The sequence below is a fragment of the Macaca thibetana genome, chromosome 1, assembly GCF_024542745.1.
Source record: "Macaca thibetana thibetana isolate TM-01 chromosome 1, ASM2454274v1, whole genome shotgun sequence".
Taxonomy (NCBI): Eukaryota; Metazoa; Chordata; class Mammalia; order Primates; family Cercopithecidae; genus Macaca; species Macaca thibetana.
In genome coordinates, this window is record NC_065578.1 from 157,746,793 (window position 1) to 157,768,151 (window position 21,359).

The following is a 21,359-nucleotide window of genomic DNA, read 5'->3' on the forward strand; positions in this document are numbered from 1 at the left end:
TATAACGGCATGATTCATCCTCACATTCAATCTCTATGAGAGATTGGTGTCACTGGCTCAATTTTATAGCTGAGGAAAGGGAGGATCAGAAAGATTAACAACAATAGCAATAATAACGGCAAATACTATGAGCCAGGCACCGTTCTAAGCACGTTACACATATTACCTCATTTATTCCTCTCTACAACCCCATTGGTCCCATTTTACAGATGAAGAAACCCCAAGGTCACACAGCTAAAGAGTTAGAGCAGGATTTCCGATGCTCAGATTACCTTATTTCCCTTACAGTACTTCCAGAGAATTTTTTTAAGTTCCCTCATTAGATTTTCTTTTATCCCAGAGAGAAAAATCCCCCCAAACAGAACTAAAGGCCATCGGAAGGAAAGCCACATGTCCCATATCTATGCTAGCACCCCCTCCATCCCTGGCTTTCTTTAAACTATGGGCAGTCAGCTTTAACATCATAGATAGAAAAGGTTAGGCTTGAAGAAAAGCCTTGTTTTGCTACCCACTAAACACAGGGATTTTCATCTAAGAAAGTCCTTCAAGCATCTGCCCAAGCAAAGTGATCAAATTGCGCTGAGGTTCAGCTTGACCTGGTAAAACACGTTGCTTTGTGGAACGAGTTTCGAGTTTCGCTTTGCCAGCGGTGCTGAGCATTTCCTCGGGAATTTCGCACCCACGCTGGACCACTGATGCCTCCTCTGTGCATGGAAAGGCAAAGGTATGGCGTGGCTTTTTGGGACCTTCATATAAAAAGGTCAACCCACTTCTCTGCTTTTTACCCACAGCCCCACCCCAGAGGAGGGAAAAATCTGCAATTGTTGGATTAGGGCTGAGGTGCATATTTGCCCTTTGCATAACTGGCAGCGTTGCAAAGGACAGCCCCTTTCTCTCTTCCCTCCATTCTCTCCCATCTGGCAGAGGAGTTCGGCTCCCTAAATCTTCTTTTTGTTGGTTAGTTTCCATGGTAGTTATTGTCTGTGTGTGTGAGCGTGTCCGCCCCCTCACCCGCTCTCTTTGTAGCTGAGACTGGGTGGAGGGAGAGGCACGGAGACACTGGGGCTCTGATGAGCTGGCTAAGGCCCTCTCAGTAGGGGGGTCACGCCTCCTGGAACTCAGGGACCCCAAGTTTCTGTGCATTCAGGGCAGGGCTGGCCTCATGCCCTGTGCATAGAGGCCTGGCTGCATCCCAGTCGATCAGCCAGAGGCAGCAGCAGTGGACTCATCAATTGTGGAGGAAGCCCTGGGGACCCTGGGGACCTTGCCGACTCTATTCCCAGTCTGCTCCTAGGACAAGCCTCAAAGCCAACACCTGCTCGACCCTCTCCAGGCCCCTCCCCTTCTTTGTCTTTTGCAGATGATCGCCGGGTGTCCTCCTTTTCCCCCTAGTCAGGTAAGTTTTATTTCAATCCATCTATGCAGAGTGATGTCTTGGCATTCTGAGTGCCTGGTGGTGGGGAGATAGGCAGTGGTGTCCGTGAGAGGAGGGCTGCCCAGGTCAGACAGGCTGGCATGGGGGTCAGGAGGGGCAAGGGTCTTCAAGGGCTTTTTCTCCTCAGCTGGGCCTCTCTGGCTTTGAAGTTAAAGGTTTCTTCCCACCTGGTCTTAACCCAGCTAATTAACTCCAAAGATTGCTGTCCAGGGCACAGACTGACCAACATACAGCCAACCTCCAGAACTTCTGGCTTCTGATCCGAATTCGGCTCAACTTTATGGAATATCAAACAGAAAACCAAATATTGCATATTCTCACTTACAAATGTGGGAGGTAAACCCTGTACGCAGATGGACATCAAGATGGGAACAATAGACACTGGGGACTCAAAAAGGAGGGAGGGAGGGGGACAAGGGCTGAAAAACTTCCTATTAGGTTACTATGTTCACTATCCAGGTGACGGGATCAATAGAAACCCAAACCGCAGCATCACAAAATACACCCTTGTGACAAACCTGCACACATGTCCCCTGCGTCTAAAATTAAGATTTTTAAAACTTATGGAATATCTACTATGTACACACACATTGATACACTAGGCTCTGAAGGGATTGTGCTTTGACGACCATGGCACATAACATGGTTCCTGCCTTCCATTGCTTACCACCTGGTAAGAAAGAATATCTACATAGATAGGTATGGGGATTCTGGGGCCAGACAAGCTGGAATTCACATCCCTGTTCTGGTTGTGTGACCTTGGACAAGTCATTTAACTTCTCTAAATTTCAGTTTTCACCTTTGTAAAATGACAATAATAATAGTACCTATTTTATAGGCTAAATTATACATACACACAACTCACACACACATAAAACTCTGATCAGTTCATGACACATACTGAGCACCATATACTTGTTAATGATTATTATTGTTATTATTATTGGCTTTTTATGTGGTTCAAATTATACAAAATATGTAAAGAATGTAGTGTGGTGTTGAGAATAATGGGTGGTGGTTATTATCATGCTAACACAGTTACAGAGGAAGTTCTATAGAAAAGGGAAAAATGACTCTTGCCTGCAGGGATCATGCAAGGCATGGAGGAGGCGGCATTCGGGCCAAGCCCTGAAGGATGAATAGGATGTCAACAAGCAGGACGGAGCATATGAAGCAGAAAGCACAAAGCCAGGCATGGAGGCAGGAAATGAAAGGCCTATTGGGCATCAGGCAATAGAGTGGTTTGGCTGGAGCCCAGACATTAAGCCTGGCTGAGAGGCTGGACTGGACTTTGGGCTCCCAGCATCTTGAGGACAAGGGCCAAGATTAGGGTGTGACACTGTGAACACTGGAATAACCAGCCCAGCACCAGGATGAGGGGGAGTGATACACTTCATAGAGAGCCAGGCTCAGAGCCTGAGACCAGCATTCAGGTCCTGGCTGAGCTTCAGATTGAACTGGGTGCTCTGAGGCTAATCGCTTCACCTCTCTGAGTTTGTCACCTGTGAAATCGGGAGGTAAAATACCAAGTGCAATTCTTCAGGAGAAAGGAGAATTTGTGTGTCATCTGCATGGTCCTGGGAAAAATCCAAAGGAATCAATCATTTAACAAAGAGACTTACGTAAATTATCAAGTGCAATGCCTGACTCACTATAGTAGTTGAATGAATGATCTCGCCCATCATGATTAATTGCCTTATTCATCCATTCATTCATTCATTCACTCATTCATTCAGCAAATATTTCTTGGGTCCCCACTGAATGCCAGGCATTAGTTTTGCTGATGGGAAAGAGTGGTGAATACAACAGATATGCACCTGCCTTGAGACACTTATAAGCAACTGAGCAAACTGGCAACCTGAGGACTTCTGGGTGCTCCCACCCTACCCCCAGCAGCTTCCATCCCACTGGCCATCTTCTATTTTCTCTCAAAGATTACTGCTTTCGGATATTTATTTTTAGCAGATTTTAGGCTCCCAAGACATCTCCCGCATAGGTCTTGAGAACATCTCCTGTCTGCCCTCTGCTGGTGGGGGATTGTAAGCACTTTGCAATAAACAGCTCAATATTCATGACACATCAATACCAAGCGTTTCTGCTGCTGTCCATCACCCCTGAGATGAACTGAAGTGCTTTAATTTTTAAAGAGGAATGAATTTGTAATTAGTACTTTAACGTTACACCAGAGTCATTCAAGAGGTTTTCTATTTAAATGCAAATTTAATCTTCCCAAAGGAAAGCTAAAAGGTGATGAAAATAGATAGCAAAGGTTGAGGAAGAAGGCAAGAAAAGGGAGATGGCGCTGACGTGGAGCCGTCACTGTTGTTGACTTGCCTGTGGCCCAAGCTCAGGACCAGGCTCTGAGGTGGAGGGAGCTGAGGTGGGGCCTGGGTCCCTAAAGCCTAAGTTCCAACTGCCCTGCCTGTTCATGGGGGCAGCCCAAACCAGCAGCCATTTGGGTGGGTCCTCGCTGGACTGCTGGTGGTCATCTTAGAATCTGGTGGCCTGGAGAGGATATGGGCTGTGGGGTTACGCAGATCTGAGTTTGAATCCAGGATCCTGTTCTGCCTAACTCTAATAGCTTTGGCGAGTTTCCTAATCTTCCCCATTCCTTCATTATGTAATCAGACCTCTTAGTGCTTGTTTCTCTCAAGGTTGTTGTAGAGATTATGTGATAAACAGAGAAAATGTCCTTGGTATACAGGAAGGGCCCTCAAAATGTTCATTTCCTTTATTGCCACTAGATATTGCCTTGTCAACTTAACATGCCACGGTGGTGCGAAGCATGTTCAAGAATAAGGTGGCAAGCTGGGAGTGGTGCGTGTCTATAGTCCCAGCTACTCAGGAGGCTGAGGCAGGAGGATCGACTGGGCCCAGGAGCCTGCAGTGAGCCATGATGGTGCCACTGCACTCCAGCCTGGGCAACAGAGACCCTGTATCATGCAAACAAGAAAACAAAAAATGAAAAGAATAAGGTGGCATTCCCCTTGTTCCCTTAAAACAGCCTGAGGTCCGGGGGAGGGCACAAACATTTTCTGTAAAGGGTCAGATAGTAAATATTTTACACTTTGCGGGCCATGCGCTCTCTGTTGCAACTACTCCACTCTGCTGTGGTAGTGGGAAAGCCGCCATAGACAACACGTAAATGAATGAGTGTGGCTGTGTTCCAATATAACTTTATTTATAGATGCTGAAATGTGAATTTCATATCACTTTCATGTATCCCAAAATATTTTTCTTTTGATTTTTTCCCCAATCATTTAAAAATGTAAAAATCGTTCTTAGATTTCAGGCCACACAGAAACAGGCAGCAGGCCAGGGTTGGCCCTCGTCATAGTTTGCTGTCTCCTGCACTGAGGTAGAACCTGTGATTTAGCGGGGACTTGTATCAAGGAATCTCTCAGAACATAACTTCCAAGACTGAGACCAAAGCAGGGAGATGTCATCCAAGGAAGAAAATAGTCCTTTCTGGGCCAGGACTAGGGAGGAACAAAGGACACACGGTATCCCTAGTGGTTCCTCGTGGAGGCAGTTGTTAGGTCTGGGTGTGAATAGAAGTGTCACTCTGTTTCTTGCCTAGCGATGTGCGGGGATGGACTGGCGGTTCCTGGGTGCTAAGCAGGCAGCCACATTCTCCTGGTGACAGACTATAGGAGGATGCTCAAGGGCCAAGGCCCTGCCACTCCCTCCTTCACTGGGAGAGAAATGCAGCCTCCCTGGGGCTCCTTAGAGATCCTCAGGTACACACCCACCAGCCCCGGGAGTGCCGAGTGATAAGGACAGGCAGATCCTTTGATTCACCCCCTTGGCCTGGTTCTCACCTTTCCGGACTCTCATGGCTTCTTAGACACACATACACACAAGGCACTCGCAGCCAGCCCATCACGGGTCCCCCGCCTCTCCTGTCTCCAGCACAGAGAGCACAGGTCAGCATGCCAGATGGCAACCTTGCTGCTGCGGCAGATTGCCGTCTCCCTAGGGAGCGGGGGTGAAAGCAAAGCACTGGATGATTCCTGTGCTCCAGTCCCCACCCCCTCCTCTCCAGTGTGCCTCCGCCTGGTCCTTTCTCTGGGGACAAGGGGTGTGTGTGTGTGTGTGTGTGTGTGTGTGTGTGTGTAGTGCCAGAGGAGAAGGGGAGAGGTGAGGAGAGAGCAAAAGCCACTCCCTACCTCTGTACAGGTCCTGCCCCAGTGACCAGGCACTTCCTTCCATCTGGAGAGTGAGCAGGACCTCCCTCTCTGGCGCCCAGGGAGGCTGGTGGGCTCTTAGAGGTGAGTAGAGGCATGGGACGGACAACAAGGCTGCCCCAAGGCCTGGTGAGAGAGGCAAAGAGGCCTGGGACCTTTCAGGGTGACTGATCTCACTTCCCAGCTCTTTGGAGGGCCCAGGCAGAGTGTCATGCCAGCCTAAACAGCCTAAACTGTGAACCTCGTCATCCCCTTCTCAGCCCCATAAAGGGCCCAGAGTCTTGGATCCCGCTGGATGTCAGGGTCAGACAAAATTTGGAGTTAGGAGGGAGGCAAGGAAAGAGAGGCGGGAGGTGGGCCATGAGAAAGCCTTTTTGAGACGGAGTTTCGCTCTTATTGCCCAGGCTGGAGTGCAATGGCACCATCTCGGCTCACTGCAACCTCCAACTCCCGGGTTCAAGCAATTCTCCTGCCTCAGCCTTCTGAGTAGCTGGGATTACAGGCATGCACCACCATCCCTGGCTAATTTTTGTATTTTTAGTAGAGACGGGGTTTCTCCATGTTGATCAGGCTGGTCTCAAACCCCCGACCTCAGGTGATCCGCCCACCTCGGCCTCCCAAAGTGTTGAGATTACAGGCATGAGCCACCGTGCCCAGCCGAGAAAGTCTCGTCTTAAAGTGAGCAGTGATGATCAAATAAAAGTCCAATATATGCTATGTACCAAGTGAGGAAGCTCTACGTGGAAACAAGAGGAATCTTCCGGGAGTGACCCCTTCTCTCCTGGGTGGGGACAAGACAACAAATGAGCTTTTGTCCTCCAGATAAGGCAGTTTTGCTAGGAAGAGGATGAGCGAGCAGGCCAGCCTTTTGTGTAGCCTTTTGTTTCTAGCAGGCCCTACCTCTAGGCTTACAGAGCTCCATGGGCTGGACTGTGGGTCTGCAGCCCTGCTCATTCAGAGCCTGCCAGCAAGAGAGCCAACTCCCAGTGCCTCAGCACACACACACACATGCACGCCCACACACATACACATGCATGCATACACACACATGCACACGTAGGCATGCACACCATCGTGACAGGCAGGCTGGCCCAGCTGCCAATCAATCTTCCTTGCTGATTTCCCAACTGGAAGCAGTAGGGCTGGTGTGTAAATCATTCAGAGCCCTCTCTCAGCTCTGCCAGGACATGGAGCTCTTTTTAATTAAGAAGAATGGAGGATGCTGCTGACTTTGGAAATGGCAATATTAACTTACTAATGGGCATTTAAAGAGCCGCGTCTGAGTGGTCTGCTGCAGCCTTCCCCAGCCGATAGCCTCTTCTCCTCTGCAGAGCTGCCTCCATAAAGGCTCTGCTGTCCTCCTCATGAGAAGGGGTGAAGATTAGGCCCCCTAAGGGCCCCAGCCTGATGACCTGGGACAAATGGGTGCATTTTCACTTTTAGAGAAAGAGCCAGGTCAGGATGACCTGAGCCCTTGCGTCCTCTGCAACCCTTGCATACTCTCCTGGAAGCAGGCACCCCAGAAAGGTCAGAACCCAACAGGAAGCATGATAAGGCATCCAGGTGGGTGCCCAGCGTCTACAGGGAGCCAGCCCATTTGCCACAGCTGCAGCTGTCACAAGGCACTCCCTTGTCCTGGGCTGATTGGAGAGAAAGGAGGGTGGTGGTAGCAAGAGAGAGTGGCCAGGGGAAGCCCTGATAAAGTCCTCACTGGTGACTGGACCTGGGGTAGCTGGCAGCGCTTGTGAGAGCTGGTGGGGCCAGACCTCTGCGATTGTATCACCTGGCAGAATGTGAGGATGTTCGTTCTAGAATCTGCTGCTTTGTCACTATGGCTAAATGCTTCTTTCTCTAGGGCTTCCCAGTCTGTATAGCACCCCAGGAGTACAGAACACTACAGCTGGGAGGGACCCCAGCTGCTCTCTTCTTCACCTTCCTTCCTTCTAATTTGACAGGTACCACAATGGATATGACTTGCCCATAGTTGCACAGGCTGGTTACAACAAAGGCTGGAGGTCATAGCCTACATTGTAACACGATGTAGCAGAGGTCTTCTGACTGTCCTATGTCTTTCTAGTATGCACCGGGTGGCAATAGAGGAGGAGGTAGCTCCGTGGCCTCTCACCTCACCTCATGCTGGTGTTTCAAGTTTCTGACACTGCTGGTCAGGAAATTCTTCCTTGTTTATAACTCAAATCCTCAGGCTTTATTGTAAGCCCCATTTCCTCTTACGACTTCCTCAATAAGCACAGGGAAGTAGCTGAGGTCTTTGAGAAGCATCCCTTCCCGCATGCAGTAAACAGCAGAGGAGTGTGCGGTTTCCCAACCCTTTCTTCTCTACCTTGTGCAACTCCTGAGTCTGAAAACGAAGATGACCCCCTCCCTTCACCCATCATCCCATATCTGGGGTCCACTTTCCAATGTCCCAATTTTACCTAAGTAGGCAGGAAGGTGCTTACAGATGAACAGATGCATTCTTTAACGGATACCCACTAAGCCTCTCTAGGTTCCAGGCACCAGCTAAGCACTGGAGCGGGAGGGAGCAGGGCGGATAGCTGAAGGAATGTGGCTGATTCAACTCTCCAATCAAGGATGCGTGGTCAGGAAGGGAACTTGAATAGCTAAGGCCATTCTGCAGGACTCCAGCCTTCCACCTGCAGGGCAGCAGTGCCACGTGATCACATACAGATCCTGGTTCTGACTGCTGGCAACTGTGTCATGCCATCTCCCATCAAGTCCACGTGAGCTCTAAATCCTTCCTCTGGGCTGATGTTGGGACTGGTGGGGAGGAGGCCCTAATGAGGCTTCTCTATGCTGGGGGAGGAACTACCCTTTCCTTGGTCTGCTGGCAGCCTCAGTCCTAATTGGATGAGTCAGCCTCACTCCCCACTCCCTGAATAAGGACCACGCTTCTGGTAAGGAATGAGAAGGTGATTAGCTAAAGGAAGGGCACAGCTGTTCTCCAGATTAGAATGCAATTTAGGTTGCAGCAGATGAGATTTCAGCTAGCTAGGAGAAAAGATATCCGGTCTAAGACACAGGCCCAGAAGTGATTGGCTACAGGAGGGTGTGGGCCCTGGTAAGGCTGCCTATCTTGTGAAACTGGCACCTGCTTTGGGGGACACACTACCCTGAAAGTCAGAGGTACAGAAACTTGCCATCGCAAAGGGAAGAAAGACACTAGTCTTTATGAGGTACCTACCACATGCCCAGGAACTATGCCTGGCACCTCCTTCTAGAAAGTAGATTTTCTTATTCCCTTTTTCACAGATGAGGACACTCAGATTCAAGGACGTAAGTGACTTGTGCATAGTCACACAGCTAGGAGGTGGCTGCACCAGGATTCAGATCCAGCCTGCCTGATGCTGACCACATGGTCTGTGGGGTGCTGCAGAAAGAAAACTGCATAAAGAAGGTGATCCTGGCCTCGGGGAGTTCCTGGTGTGCGCCTCCAGCCAGCGTGGTTCCCTGCAGAGGGCACTCCGGTACAGAGTATTTCTAGGGAGGGCTAAGGAGCAGCTAATCACTAAACAACTCCTCTTTCCTCCTATCCCCCCAAAATGTTCCCTACACTTGGAATTCCACCAGACCTTGAAACCCTTCCCACAGTTACTGCATCCATGAATCTGCCTGGTTTATTGGGAAGGAACTGTCCCCCACAACACCCCCAATTTCCCCTTAAGGTACCGCAGTTTGGTGAAGACAGGATCCTGCTGAATGCCTACCAGACAACAGAGACTGAGTAAAACTGTGCATTTCATTGTATGTAAATTAGACCTTAACAAATCCAAGACTTACTGAGCCTGCCAAGGTGGTGCATGCCTGTAATCCCTGCTACTCAGGAGGCTGAGGCAAGAAGATGACTTGACCTCAGGAGTTCAAATCCAGCTTGGGCAATATCGCAAGACCCCATCTTTTTAAAAAAAAAACAAAACAAAAAACAAAACCCAAAATGTACTGAGTGACATTTTCTGGGGCCGAGCATCCCCAAGTTTGATTGATGCATCAATATCTATAATAAAGACTCCACAGCACCAAAGGCCTAATCTTTAGAGGCTTTTATGACTCCCCCCCCCCCCCCCCCCGCTAATTCCCCAACCTCCCACCCTACCTTGTGACCAAGGCAAAAAATCTAACACTTTTTTTTTTTTTTTTAAGAGAGACAGGGTCTTGCTGTGTCACCCAAGCTGGAGTGCAGTGGGACAATCTTGGTTCACTGAAGCCTCTACTTCCTGGGCTCAAGTGATCCTCCCACCTCAGCCTCCCTAGTAGCTAGGATTACGTGCCACAAAGCTCGGATAACTTTTATTTTTTATAGAGACAGGATCTCGCTATGTTTTTGAGGCTGATCTCAAACTCCTGGGGTCATATAGTCACATGCCTCAGCCTCACCAAGTGCTGGGATTACAGGCATGAGCCACCTCATCCAGCCTAAAAACTCAAACCCCTTTTAAGGCAAAAGAGAAACCCTGGCTCAATGTTATGCAAGATTTTAGAGCAAGGAGGATTTAGATTTGACATGAGGAAGAACTTCCTGACCAGCAAAATGGTTACACACTAGAATAGGGTGGGGAGGGATCAAAGGAGTCACTGGACACTCTCCCTCTGCTTGGCACTCCTTAAGGCCCCATCTTGGTGCACTCAGCCCAGGCAGTGGAAACCACAGGTGACTCAGGGAATCTTAAGTGGCAGTTGCTAGGTTACAAGCTTCCTCGATGTGCACTCAGTGTAAGGACTAAAGGATGTTACCTGGCGGAGAGAAAGAGAGATGGGGGAGATGGAGAGAAGCCAGGACTTCCAGAACAAGCAATTAGGTCATGGTCTGGAAGACATCCTGTTCTTAGTACTTTTCCAAGGGTCTGAGTCCCTAGATCCCACGGTCTGCATAGAAGATGGTGCCTGTAGGATATGAGCCTTAGTTTAGAATGGGGGCCTATTCTAAGGCTGGATTCCAGCACTTCCTTACCTGCACTGCCTGGCACAAACAGTATGGGCAGCCGCTGAAATATCCTTGGGAACCTAGGCTCCTTTCTTCACCGCGGTGGAATAAAGACCAGAAGCCAAGTGGAGAGTAGACCTGCTTGGTTTCATTCATAAGGCACAATTCTTTCATTTGTGATTTAATTGTGATAAAGTAAAGGAGTACTGGATTTGGAATTCATACCTTGGACCCACCCTGAATGGCCTGCATGGTCCTAAGTAAGTCACTTCATCTCATTAAGGCTCAAATTCCTCATCTGTCAAAAGTGGATACCAATACCTACCTGGCAACCCCTCCCAGGGCTGTTTTAAGATTACGAGAAAATGGACATGCAAGGGCTTAGATGATCTCAACAGGTGACACAAATATAACATACAGCATGGAACTCTGTCTGCTTATTAAGCTGCCCCAGCTGGGGTGGTGAGGGCTCATTTAAGAAGCCTGGCCTCACTGCTTTGGTAGAAGGCTCAGTGGGCAAAAGAGGCTGAGGATGGACTCCAACAAGCCCTTTTGAGGAAGGTCTATGGCTTTAAATCTTTCCGATCACCCATTCTGATTTTGTGAAGACAGTTCAAGCTGAGGTAAATGTCCGTTCCCTATTTCTCCAGGCAGTTAGAGACTCCTAGGACGAAAGGGAAATGTTCAGTGTTTCCGTGAAATTTCATTAATTCACACCCCATGCTTTTGGAATTTATGAGTTCTGATTGAATAGGGAAAACAGACACAGCCTTCCTCTGTGAAGGTTCTAGAGGTGTTTACTTTGTAAGCACAGAGAATTCAAACTAAAAAACGTGGAATTTTTAAGCCAAGAACTCAAAGTAGTAAAATGGGCCCATTGGATGGAGTGCAATGGTACAATCTCAGCTTGCTGAAACCTCTGCCTCCCAGGTTCAAGTGATTCTCCTGCCTCTGCCTCCTGAGTAGTTGGGATCACAGGTATGCGTCACTGCACCCAGTTAATTTTGTATTTTTAGTAGAGACGAGATTTCACCATGTTGGCCAGGCTGGTCTCGAATTCCTGACCTCAGGTGATCCACCTGCCTCAGCAACCCAAAGTGCTAGGATTACAGGCATGAGCCACCAAACCCCACCTCGATTGTATAATTTTGAGGGTGGAAGGTTTGTTTTGGTTTTTTTTTTTTTTTTGAGACAGAGTCTTGCTCTGTCACCCAGGCTGGAGTGCAGTGGCGCAGTATTGGCTCACTGCAATCTCTGCTTCCCAGGTTCAGGTGAACCTCCTACCTCAGTCTCCCAAGTAGTTGGGACTACAGGCGCATGCCACCATGCCTGGCTAATTTTTTTGTATTCTTAGTAGAGATGGGGTTTCACCATGTTGGCCAGGCTGGTCTGAAACTCCTGACCTCAAGTGATCTGCTTGCCTGGGCCTCCCAAAGTGCCTGGATTACAGGTATGAGCTACCTCACCCGGCCGGAACTATTGTATCTTGACTGATCAATTTCAAAACCCTGGTTGATATATACTGTACTATATAGTTGATATATACTGTACTATAGTTTTGTAAGATGTTGCCATTGGGAGAAACTGGGTAAAGGGTATTTTTTCTTACAGCTGCATGTGAATCTAAAATTTTCTCAAAATTAAAACTGCAGTTTAAAAAATATATAGATATGGATCTATCAAAAAATATATAGATATAGATCTATCTATCTATCTATCTGTATAAGAAACTGAGACTTAGAGTAGTTAAACAAGTTTCAGAGGCAAGATTCAAACCCAGGTCTCCAGCCTCCCAAGCCTGGGTCTTTCAAGACTTGGCTACATTTGAGAGAACCAGGTAGGAGGAAGATCCCATCGGCCTTGCAGTCCACCAGACCAGGTGGTTCTCTGGCCTCATGGGCACCTTTGTTACTGGGGGCTACTGTCCTGTAAAGGGTATTACAGGGTGGCTTGCAAGGATTGTTTGTCAAGCTCTGTGGGTTGGTGCCGGGGACGGAGATTTGATCATCAGGTTTCCCCTTCCTAAAGCTTGTGAACGGTGATGGTGGCGGTGGTGGGTTGTGCATGTGTGTGGCAGATGGAAAAACTGCCTGTGTGTGTTTGTCTATGTTGGTGTCTCTGGCTGTGTCCACATGTCTGTCTGTGCATCGTTGGTCAGTGTCTCTGTGGATGTGTCTATTTCGGGGGGGAGGGTGATGTGTAAGTTACGCATCTATGTGCAAGTGGGTGTATATGTTATATTTGAAAGTACCTGTGCCAGGTCTGCGTGCATCGCACCCACATAAGTTGTTTCCATGAGGTTAAACTATATGATAATACCTCCCCCCAAGCAAAGCTGGCTATTGAGTCAGTCTGTCACGAACTGCGTCTGTGTACTGTAGATAAACTGGGTAATTGGACTCTCTGCCTCTTCATCCAAAACAAACACAAAAGCCCGCCCCCACACCGGAGGGAGTCTGTGCCCGTCATCTGGGTGCTTGGTTCTAGTGCCCTGCTTTCCTTGACCCTGTAGACAAGGTGAGCGCTTCCCCGGGGGCCCGGGCGGCGGGGCTTCTGTAAAGAGGTCACAGCACGCTGTGTCCCGGGACGCACGCGGATTCCTGCACAGGTGTGGTGGCTGCGGATGGGGACCGAGCGGAGCGGGCTCACCGGCTTCCTCCCCGGCGGCGGCTCCGCTTCTCCTTCCTGCTGTTCACTTCATCTCCTCATCTGCATGTGTGACAGCGGCGCGCGGACTGGGGAAGGACAGAGCGCCCTCTCCCCGGCTCCCGTGCAGCCGGGCGGGGGCTCCGGGCTCCCCGGTGATGCGTCGTCTGCGCCTCGCCGCCGCGCTCCCGGGGCCTGGCAGCGTAAGTGATGCGGGGGCGGGGGCGCCGAGACTGCGGGGAGGGGGCGCGGGGGAAGAGAGGCGTAGACGCCGAGAGACGCTAACTCCTTCCTCCGCCCGGGGACTGCCCGGCGCCCGGAACCCCTGAAAGCCCCGGCCCGTGGCGCGCTCCGGCAGTGTCCGAGCAGCGGGTGGGGAGGGGGCGGGGACCAATCGGTGCAGGGCGTGGTGCCGCCGCCGGGGGGCGCCCTCCGCCGCCGCGTCTTCCCGGTGAAGTTGACCAGGGGCTGCCGAGCCCGCCTGGTGCCTGCTGGAGGGCGCGTGGCCCCGGCTGCCCTTGATTCGCCGCGTTCCTCCCGCAGGGCCAGGCGTGGACGCCGCCGGACCGCTGAGACTCGGAGCACAGTGAAGTACTGGCCGGCGTCTGGCTGGGGCTGGCGCTCGAGAGCCCGATGGAGGTGGCCAGAGGGGCCGTGGGAGCCGGCGCCGAGTAGCCGGTGGACCCCCGCGCTCGCACCTCTCCCGGCGCCCGGGCGCTCCCCGAGGCTGCCATGGAGGTGCCTAACGTCAAGGACTTCCAGTGGAAGCGCCTGGCGCCACTGCCCAGCCGCCGGGTCTACTGCTCCCTGCTGGAGACCGGGGGCCAGGTCTATGCCATCGGGGGATGTGACGACAACGGCGTCCCCATGGACTGCTTCGAGGTCTACTCCCCCGAGGCCGACCAGTGGACCGCCTTGCCCCCGCTGCCCACAGCCCGGGCGGGGGTGGCCGTCACCGCCCTGGGGAAGCGGATCATGGTGATTGGGGGCGTGGGCACCAATCAGTTGCCCCTGAAGGTCGTGGAGATGTACAACATCGATGAGGGCAAGTGGAAGAAGAGGAGCATGCTGCGTGAGGCCGCCATGGGCATTTCTGTCACGGCCAAAGGCAAGTGGGGCCAGGGCTGAGGGCGGCCAGAGAGAAGGAAGTGGGGGGCCACGAGGGAAACACGCCTTTGCTGTGGGCTGTGGAGTTTAGTGCCATGTTTCTGCAGACCGCATGCGTTCAGCAGAATGCCTGCACCTCCCGCCGCCACACCCCAGCCCCTGAAACCTGCCTTGCAGGTGCCACCACCCCCAGACACCTATTTGGGGTCCTGACAATGCTCACTCCATCCTTGTAGCGTCACCAGGCCCCACTGAGAGGGCTTTGGGACCTGATTCCAGGGGCCTCTTCCACCTTCAACCTCCCCCTCTGCCTCCCAGTCTCAGAGATGCTTAATGGAGACCAGAATGTTCTTGGGGGTTGTGCTCCTGAAACGTCTTGCCCATTTCACTAAGTCCTCAGCGCATGCATGTCCTCACTACATGGTTTTGTGATTCCCATTTTCCTTTCTCAAAGCACCTCATTTCATTCTTTTCACGCCTAGTACAGCCCAGAACCTAGAACTCTGAAAGCTCTTTTGCTAAAACACAAAGGGTTTTGTGGGAGATGGTTCAATGGGAATGAGGAGACACCAAGGTCAGACACACCTGAGCAGCAGAGGCTTGCAGTGGGGTGCAACCTTCCCTGCCTCTCCTTTTCCTCCCTCCCTCTCCTTTTCCTCCCTCCCTCTTCTGCTAAACCATACTAGCTGCATGTCAAATCTACTGTAGATTGGGAACCAGTATTTCTTGAGCACCTGCTCTGTCCCTGGCACAGTGCCAGGCTCAAGGAAGGCAGGAAAGAGGCAGAAGATCTGTTCCCTGCCTTCAGGAGCCTGGATCTGACCAATGAAGGTGACCAGAGAGAAACTCCTGTGCAGAATCCCGCATGGCAGCACAGCCAGTGGGGCTTCTGTGACCTCCCAGTAAGAAGGATGGAAGGCCTGGAGGCCTACAGAGAGCAAGGGAGGGAAAAAGTACATCTACATCCCAGGCCTCGATAAGTGGTCTTGAAAGATTAAGAACTAATTAATCTTTCATTAATCCTTACCATTGGTGCTTTGCATACATTAACCCCTTTGATTCTCACAACCTATCCAATGAGGTAAGTGCTGGTATTACTCTGATTTTAGAGAGAAGCAGTGTAAGGCCCAAAGAGTTAGTTAAACCACTGGTCTGAGGTGACACAGATAGTGATGATTGAATCTGTGCTCTTACTATGGCACTGAATGAGTTCGAGAGTTAGTTTAATAAGCATTTACATGCCTGTGTGCCAGGCATTGTGCCAGATGCTGGGGCTATAGATTTAACAGATTCTCAAGGGCCTACAATCTATTGAAAGAAACAAAGATTATTCAGTAACGTGGCAATTAGGGTGATGGAATAGGGTGACAGAAGTGCCATCATTCAGGAGGCACTGAGCCTGTGCTGTCGACCCAGCCTTGTAGTTCAGGGACACCCAGATGGTTCTGAAACGATGAGTAAGAATTGGGCACAAAAATAGTAGTGAGGAGTGGATGGGAGGATTTCCAGGAGGAGGTGTTTCAAGTAACACAGGATGGGATGGGTGGAGCTTGTGCAAGGTGAATTCCTCATTAGCAGGCACCATCTTCCAGCCTCAGGCTAGGGTTGGCATTTTTTTTTCCAGTAAGATTGGAAAGTAGGAGGAAATAGTACTCATCCCTACAATCACCTTAAGAATAAAGGCCTCCTGGAGCCAGAAGCAGTGAGGACTGGCTGCTGGCAGACAGAATCCCAGGCAGGGGTGGCTCCCTGAGAAAGAGAGGCTCAGGAGGTCCTGGGGTGAGAACCAGGGAAACACAGATGCCTTGCCCATCCTCTCTGGTGTAGTGAAGTCCTTTGAAAGACCACCCACAGTCATGAGTAGTAGAGAATGAGAGGAGACTCACTTCTCAAAGTACCCCAGCTCACTTCCTAGGCACGGTTTCTTAAAGGGGCCAGCACTCTCTCCAAAGCTTCACCCTCATTCGCCCCTAGCCCTATCTCATTTAGTCGAAGTGACTCCTGGATCCCACAAGTCTCCCAATGTGTGAAGGAAGATGGTATTCCCTCATGGGGCTGGCAGACACAGAGAGACCAGCAGCAGTCCAGTGTCCCATAGGCCAGTGACAGCATGACTCATCTTATTTCTAAAGGCCCCTGCCATATCTAAAAAATTCCAGTTTGTGAATGCCTGGGGAAAGGGCATCAGAAGAATATCTCTACTCGTTGAGGCCAGGCGTGGTGGCTCATGCCTGTAATCTCCACACTTTGGGAGGCCAAGGTGGGCGGATCACCTGAGGTAAGGAGTTCGAGACCAGCCTGGCCAACACGGTGAAACCCCATCTCTACTAAAAATACAAAAAAAAGTAACCAGGTGTGGTGGCAGGCATCTGTAATCCCAGCTACTCTGGAGGCTGAGGCAGGAGAATCGCTTGAACTTGAGAGGCAGAGGTTGCAGTGAGCTGAGATCATGCCATTGCACTCCAGCCTGGGTGACAAGACAAGACTCTCTCTCAAAAAAAAAAGAATACCTGTCCTCTTTGGCTTCCCCTCTGGCTGCCCAGGGAGGAGGACAGTGAAGGGGACAAGACCTGCAAAGGGTTTTCCAGGCCTAGACTTCATACAGTGTTTCAGGCTTAGCCAAAGGGCTGGACACTAAGGAAGACTAAGGCATGTAGTCATTCCATGGCTTCAAAACACCCAGGCAGCTGGGCGCAGTGGTTCACACCTGCAATCCCAGCACTTTGGAAGGTTGAGGCAAGAGGATTGCTTGAGCCCCAGAGTTCGAGGCCAGCCTAGGCAACATGGCAAAACCCTGTCTCTACAAAAAATACAAAAATTAGCCGGGTATGGTGGCATGGACCTGTAGTACATGCCACCATAGCTACTTGGGAGGCTGAGGTGGGAAGATCTCTTGAGCCCAGGAGGTCAAGGTTGCAGTGAACCGTAATTATGGATTATGCCACACTCCAGCTTGGATGACAGAATGAGATCATATCTAAATTAAAAAACAAACAAACAAAAACAGGCTCTCAGGCTCAGCTGTAGCAGGGACTTCTTTGAATGGTGCTATCAACCACACTGATACAAATATGACTCACTCTGGCTGAGCAGTGGTTGAAAGCTTGGCCTGGCCATGGGAGGCAATGGATGCTGGTGGGCCTGTCTTGATGTACCTGTGAGCTAAGCCAGGGGCATGTATGGCCTTTCTTCTTAGATTACCGAGTATATGCAGCAGGCGGGATGGGCCTGGACCTACGTCCACACAGCCACCTCCAACACTATGACATGCTCAAGGACATGTGGGTGTCGCTAGTGCCCATGCCCACCCCGAGATATGCTGCCACCTCCTTCCTCCGAGGCTCCAAGATCTACGTGCTGGGTAAGGATGGGTTACTGTTCTATACCTGCCCTCCTTCCTTCCCTTGGCTCAGTTCCCATGGGAAGCAGTGCCTGTGTGCTGAGCATCTCGTTGGTACTGGGGATAATCACACTGCCCAGCCCACCGGGAGCTTCCTGTATGAATAACTGTCAAAAGGGGAAACCTTTTCGCTGTCCCTGTCCTCAGGGACAACCCTTCTGCCCAACCTCTATCCTGCTCTGGCCCCCAGGGGGACGACAGTCCAAGTACGCAGTCAACGCTTTCGAGGTCTTTGACATCGAGACTCGCTCCTGGACCAAGTTTCCCAACATTCCCTGTAAGCGGGCCTTCTCCAGCTTTGTGACCCTGGACAGCCACTTGTACAGCCTGGGAGGCCTGCGGCAAGGTCGCCTCTACCGGCAGCCCAAGTTCCTGCGGACGATGGACGTGTTTGACATGGAACAGGGTGAGCTGGTCACCTTCCCCAGGAAGCTCTGGCTGCCCACTGCCCTTCTGGCTGGCTCCCCATCCCTTACACCCATTCCAGCCATCTTCCAGGGCCGTTTACCCAGCTGAGCAAGCTTCTCGGAAGTCTTAGCACCCCTCTCCACTCAGGGCTACTCTTGGAATCAAATTCCTTCATTGCTATAGTTCCCCTTTTTGCTTGGTTGGTTTTTTTCAAAGCCCCTTTTCTACCTATATTGTCTTTTCTTACAATATTCACACAGGACCAGGTCAGAGAGGGATTTTTCTTACTTTTTACTGATGGAGAAACAGAAGGATCCTGACTCCTACCCTCACTGCCTCTATTAGCCTCCTAAGCAAAAGTCAAGGTGATTCATTGTAGGGGATGATGATGCCTTACAGAGCAGCAAGCATGGGAGAGGGGGAAGCCGCAGAGAATTTCAAACAGCAGGAGGAACTGTGTACTCCCCAAGCATAAAGGATAAATAGAGTGAAGACACTGCCCAGGGTGAAAGCTATTTGGGCCACAATCTGTATTTGGTGGGAGTGGTCTGTATCTCATTCTCTCTATATAACCCACCATTATCCATGGCCTATAGGGGGATGGCTGAAGATGGAACGATCGTTCTTCCTCAAGAAGCGGCGGGCAGACTTTGTGGCTGGCTCTCTGAGTGGACGGGTCATAGTGGCTGGGGGACTTGGTAAGGATGGCGCTTTCAGGCTGGAATTTATTGTGGTTCTGGTGCTCGGTGGATCCTTGGCACTTTGCATATGCAGGAAAGGGTACTGGCTCCTTGCAGCCCACCTGCCTACCACTTTACTCCAAAAAATTCAAAGCACTCCCTTTCTTCCAGCCTGGATATTATCTATCCACTATGGGCCCCAGGTGTGGCCTTTCTGTCCTCCTACACGGGGGAAACTGTGACGCAGAGAGAATAAGGGACACCCATAGCCGTGCAGCACAGGCTTGCTGAGCACAGATCCCTAAACGGGCATGACTGGAGACAAAATGTGGAGGGGATTCGCCTTGGTCTTCCTCTGACCAATCTCTTCTCCTTGGATACCCAGCCCAATCATGGAACAGGAAAGCAATCTGATTAAATAAGTTCAACAGACGAATCTTGGATTTGATATATTAAATCTGCCAGAGAAGGAGGGACTCTAAAGTGAGAAGTCCCCCATCATCAAGGAAGAGAGGTCCAGGCAGCAGGGCTTCCAGGTACCCGAAGTCTACTTAGTGTGGACAAACTCCCACTTCACTCATGCGTGAAGGAACTGTATGAGCTAGACCATGTCGGTAGCTTTTTTAAGAAAGGGCAGCAGTGAGGCAGTAGTGTGCTAGAAAGCTCTGGTGAAAAGCAATGGGTAGGGAAAGAAAGCTTACTCTTAAAGAGACAGAAAGGAAGAAGGTAGGAGGGACAAAGTGGCTGCTTGACAAAAGCCACTGGCTTAGTAAAGGGAGTAATCCTGTAGCCAAGGAAGTTGACCTTGCTTGGCTTCTGCTTGTGGGTGCCCAAGGGAGGAAGATGGGGTGACTGTGGGGCGTGGATTGGCGGTTGGACTCCTTTGTAAGGTCTGATTCCCTTGACACTTTCAGGGAATCAACCCACTGTCCTGGAGACGGCGGAAGCATTCCACCCAGGGAAGAACAAATGGGAGATCCTCCCTGCCATGCCCACACCCCGCTGTGCCTGCTCCAGCATAGTCGTCAAGAACTGCCTCCTCGCCGTGGGAGGTGTCAACCAGGGTCTGAGTGACGCAGTGGAGGCCCTGTGTGTCTCTGACTCCTAGCTGTCTCTGGGTCCAGTACCTTTGTGCTGGACCATATCACTTCACTCTTGACATGAGGAATGATCTTGTCCAAGCAGTCAGGGCTGCTTCCCAGAATGTCAGCTCCTGTTAGCAGCCAGTGGAGTCTGGCCTTGGGGCTCTAAGTGACCTCTCTATAGCTCCAAATCCTACCAATCTCAGAAAACTGTAAGAGGCACAGATGACTCAACCAGCTGCAGAGCTGACTCTGAAGAGAGTCTCCACTTACTGCACAGGCACAGAAAGGCACAGGAATATTTCCTACCTCTCCCTCCTGTGAGTCCCACCTCCCCCCACCCCCATCTCCAGGAGGCAGTAGAGCAGTTCTGACAGAGAGGATAAACTGCTGTTGCTGTCTTTCCCCAGCTCTAAACTAGTTTTAAGGTTGCTTAGGATGAAAAATGGAGAATGATTGGGGGTTCCAAACCCCTTTCTCCTCCCTTGGTTTATATCTCTTCACCATTTGGTGGTCAACTGTGGGCCTACCCTGGACCTCATCTACTCAGCGAGAATTGGACATGAAGCTAGAGGCAGCTGCCTTGGAAGGGAAGTCAGGCTCACTTGGACAGCCCAGGCCATGGCAGGAAGAATCCCTTCCTCTTGGGGTCCTTGCTGGGCATGTGATGATGGAGAAGGAGCAGTCTCCCAGCCATGGGTCTGCTCCCCACATCTCTCCTAATTCCACTTCACCTTCTTCCACCCCCTCCACACCAGAGGCGTAGCCCTTTTGTCACCGAAGGCCCCCAGAGGGTTTCTGTGTGAAACCTTCTCATTTACACTGTGGCATCAAAATCCACAAAAGATGGATTAATTGCACTCTGGTTAATAGCAGCAGCACAATGATTAAAATCTATATTCCTAACTTCTCTAGCACCCTGGTGTGGGGGTGGGGCGGAAGGGTGTCTTGAGGGGCAGGGAGGACCCCATAAAACAATCCCTCCGGCATTCTCAGGCTAAGGAGGGCCCCCAGTGACCACCTGTTCTTGGCTGTCCCCTCTGAAGAGCTCTGCCTTCTCACAGCCACCACCAGTTACCCCACTCCCAGGAAAACAGCACATATTCTTCTTCTCCTGCCTTGAGACTGCATGTTAATCTTCCATTCAGAACTCATCAGCAGCTCAGTCCTTCTTATGTCTAGTCTCAGTTCATTCAGCCAAAGCTCATTTTTGTCCTATCCAAAGTAGAAAGGGTTCTTTTAAAAAACTCGAAGAATGTGCCTCCTCTTAGCATCTGTTTCTGACTCTCAGTTATTTTTAAAATAAATGATGAATAAAATGCCTGCCCTGAAGGGTTCTGGAGGAGTCAGGTATCACTCATCAGGTGATAGTGTAATTCATTCCTCCAGGAGGCAGGAACAGAGGAGGATCACCTCTCTGGATCTGAGGGGTCTAGGGAGCCTCCTGGAGGGAGGGAGTGTGACACCTTCAGTTC

At 50.7% G+C, this 21,359-nt stretch overlaps 1 protein-coding gene across 5 annotated transcripts; it reads left to right on the forward strand.

The window, feature by feature from the left end:
- Positions 1-553: 553 nt before the first annotated feature.
- KLHDC8A (kelch domain containing 8A) lies at positions 554-21,216 on the forward strand. 5 transcript variants are annotated; one of them, XM_050764254.1, is made up of 7 exons: positions 554-724; positions 1,361-1,396; positions 5,615-14,315; positions 17,511-17,675; positions 17,905-18,120; positions 18,719-18,820; positions 19,717-21,216. In XM_050764254.1, exons 3-7 carry the CDS (start codon positions 13,940-13,942, stop codon positions 19,908-19,910), a joined length of 1,053 nt encoding a protein of 350 aa, XP_050620211.1. In that variant the 5' UTR covers positions 554-724; positions 1,361-1,396; positions 5,615-13,939; the 3' UTR covers positions 19,911-21,216. The 5 variants fall into 5 exon arrangements, with proteins under 5 accessions (XP_050620211.1, XP_050620221.1, XP_050620192.1 ...); XM_050764264.1 differs by having other exon boundaries at positions 13,751-14,315; XM_050764235.1 differs by having other exon boundaries at positions 1,361-14,315.
- Positions 21,217-21,359: the final 143 nt, after the last annotated feature.

What these genes read in the sequence shown, in the direction of transcription:
- KLHDC8A (XM_050764235.1), top strand. Translation starts at nt 13,940, where the DNA reads ATGGAGGTGCCTAACGTCAAGGACTTCCAGTGGAAGCGCCTGGCGCCA. An exon ending in CATTTCTGTCACGGCCAAAG is followed by an intron (nt 14,316 to 17,510) that starts GCAAGTGGGGCC and finishes CTTTCTTCTTAG; the next exon opens with ATTACCGAGTATATGCAGCA. An exon ending in CTCCAAGATCTACGTGCTGG is followed by an intron (nt 17,676 to 17,904) that starts GTAAGGATGGGT and finishes TCTGGCCCCCAG; the next exon opens with GGGGACGACAGTCCAAGTAC.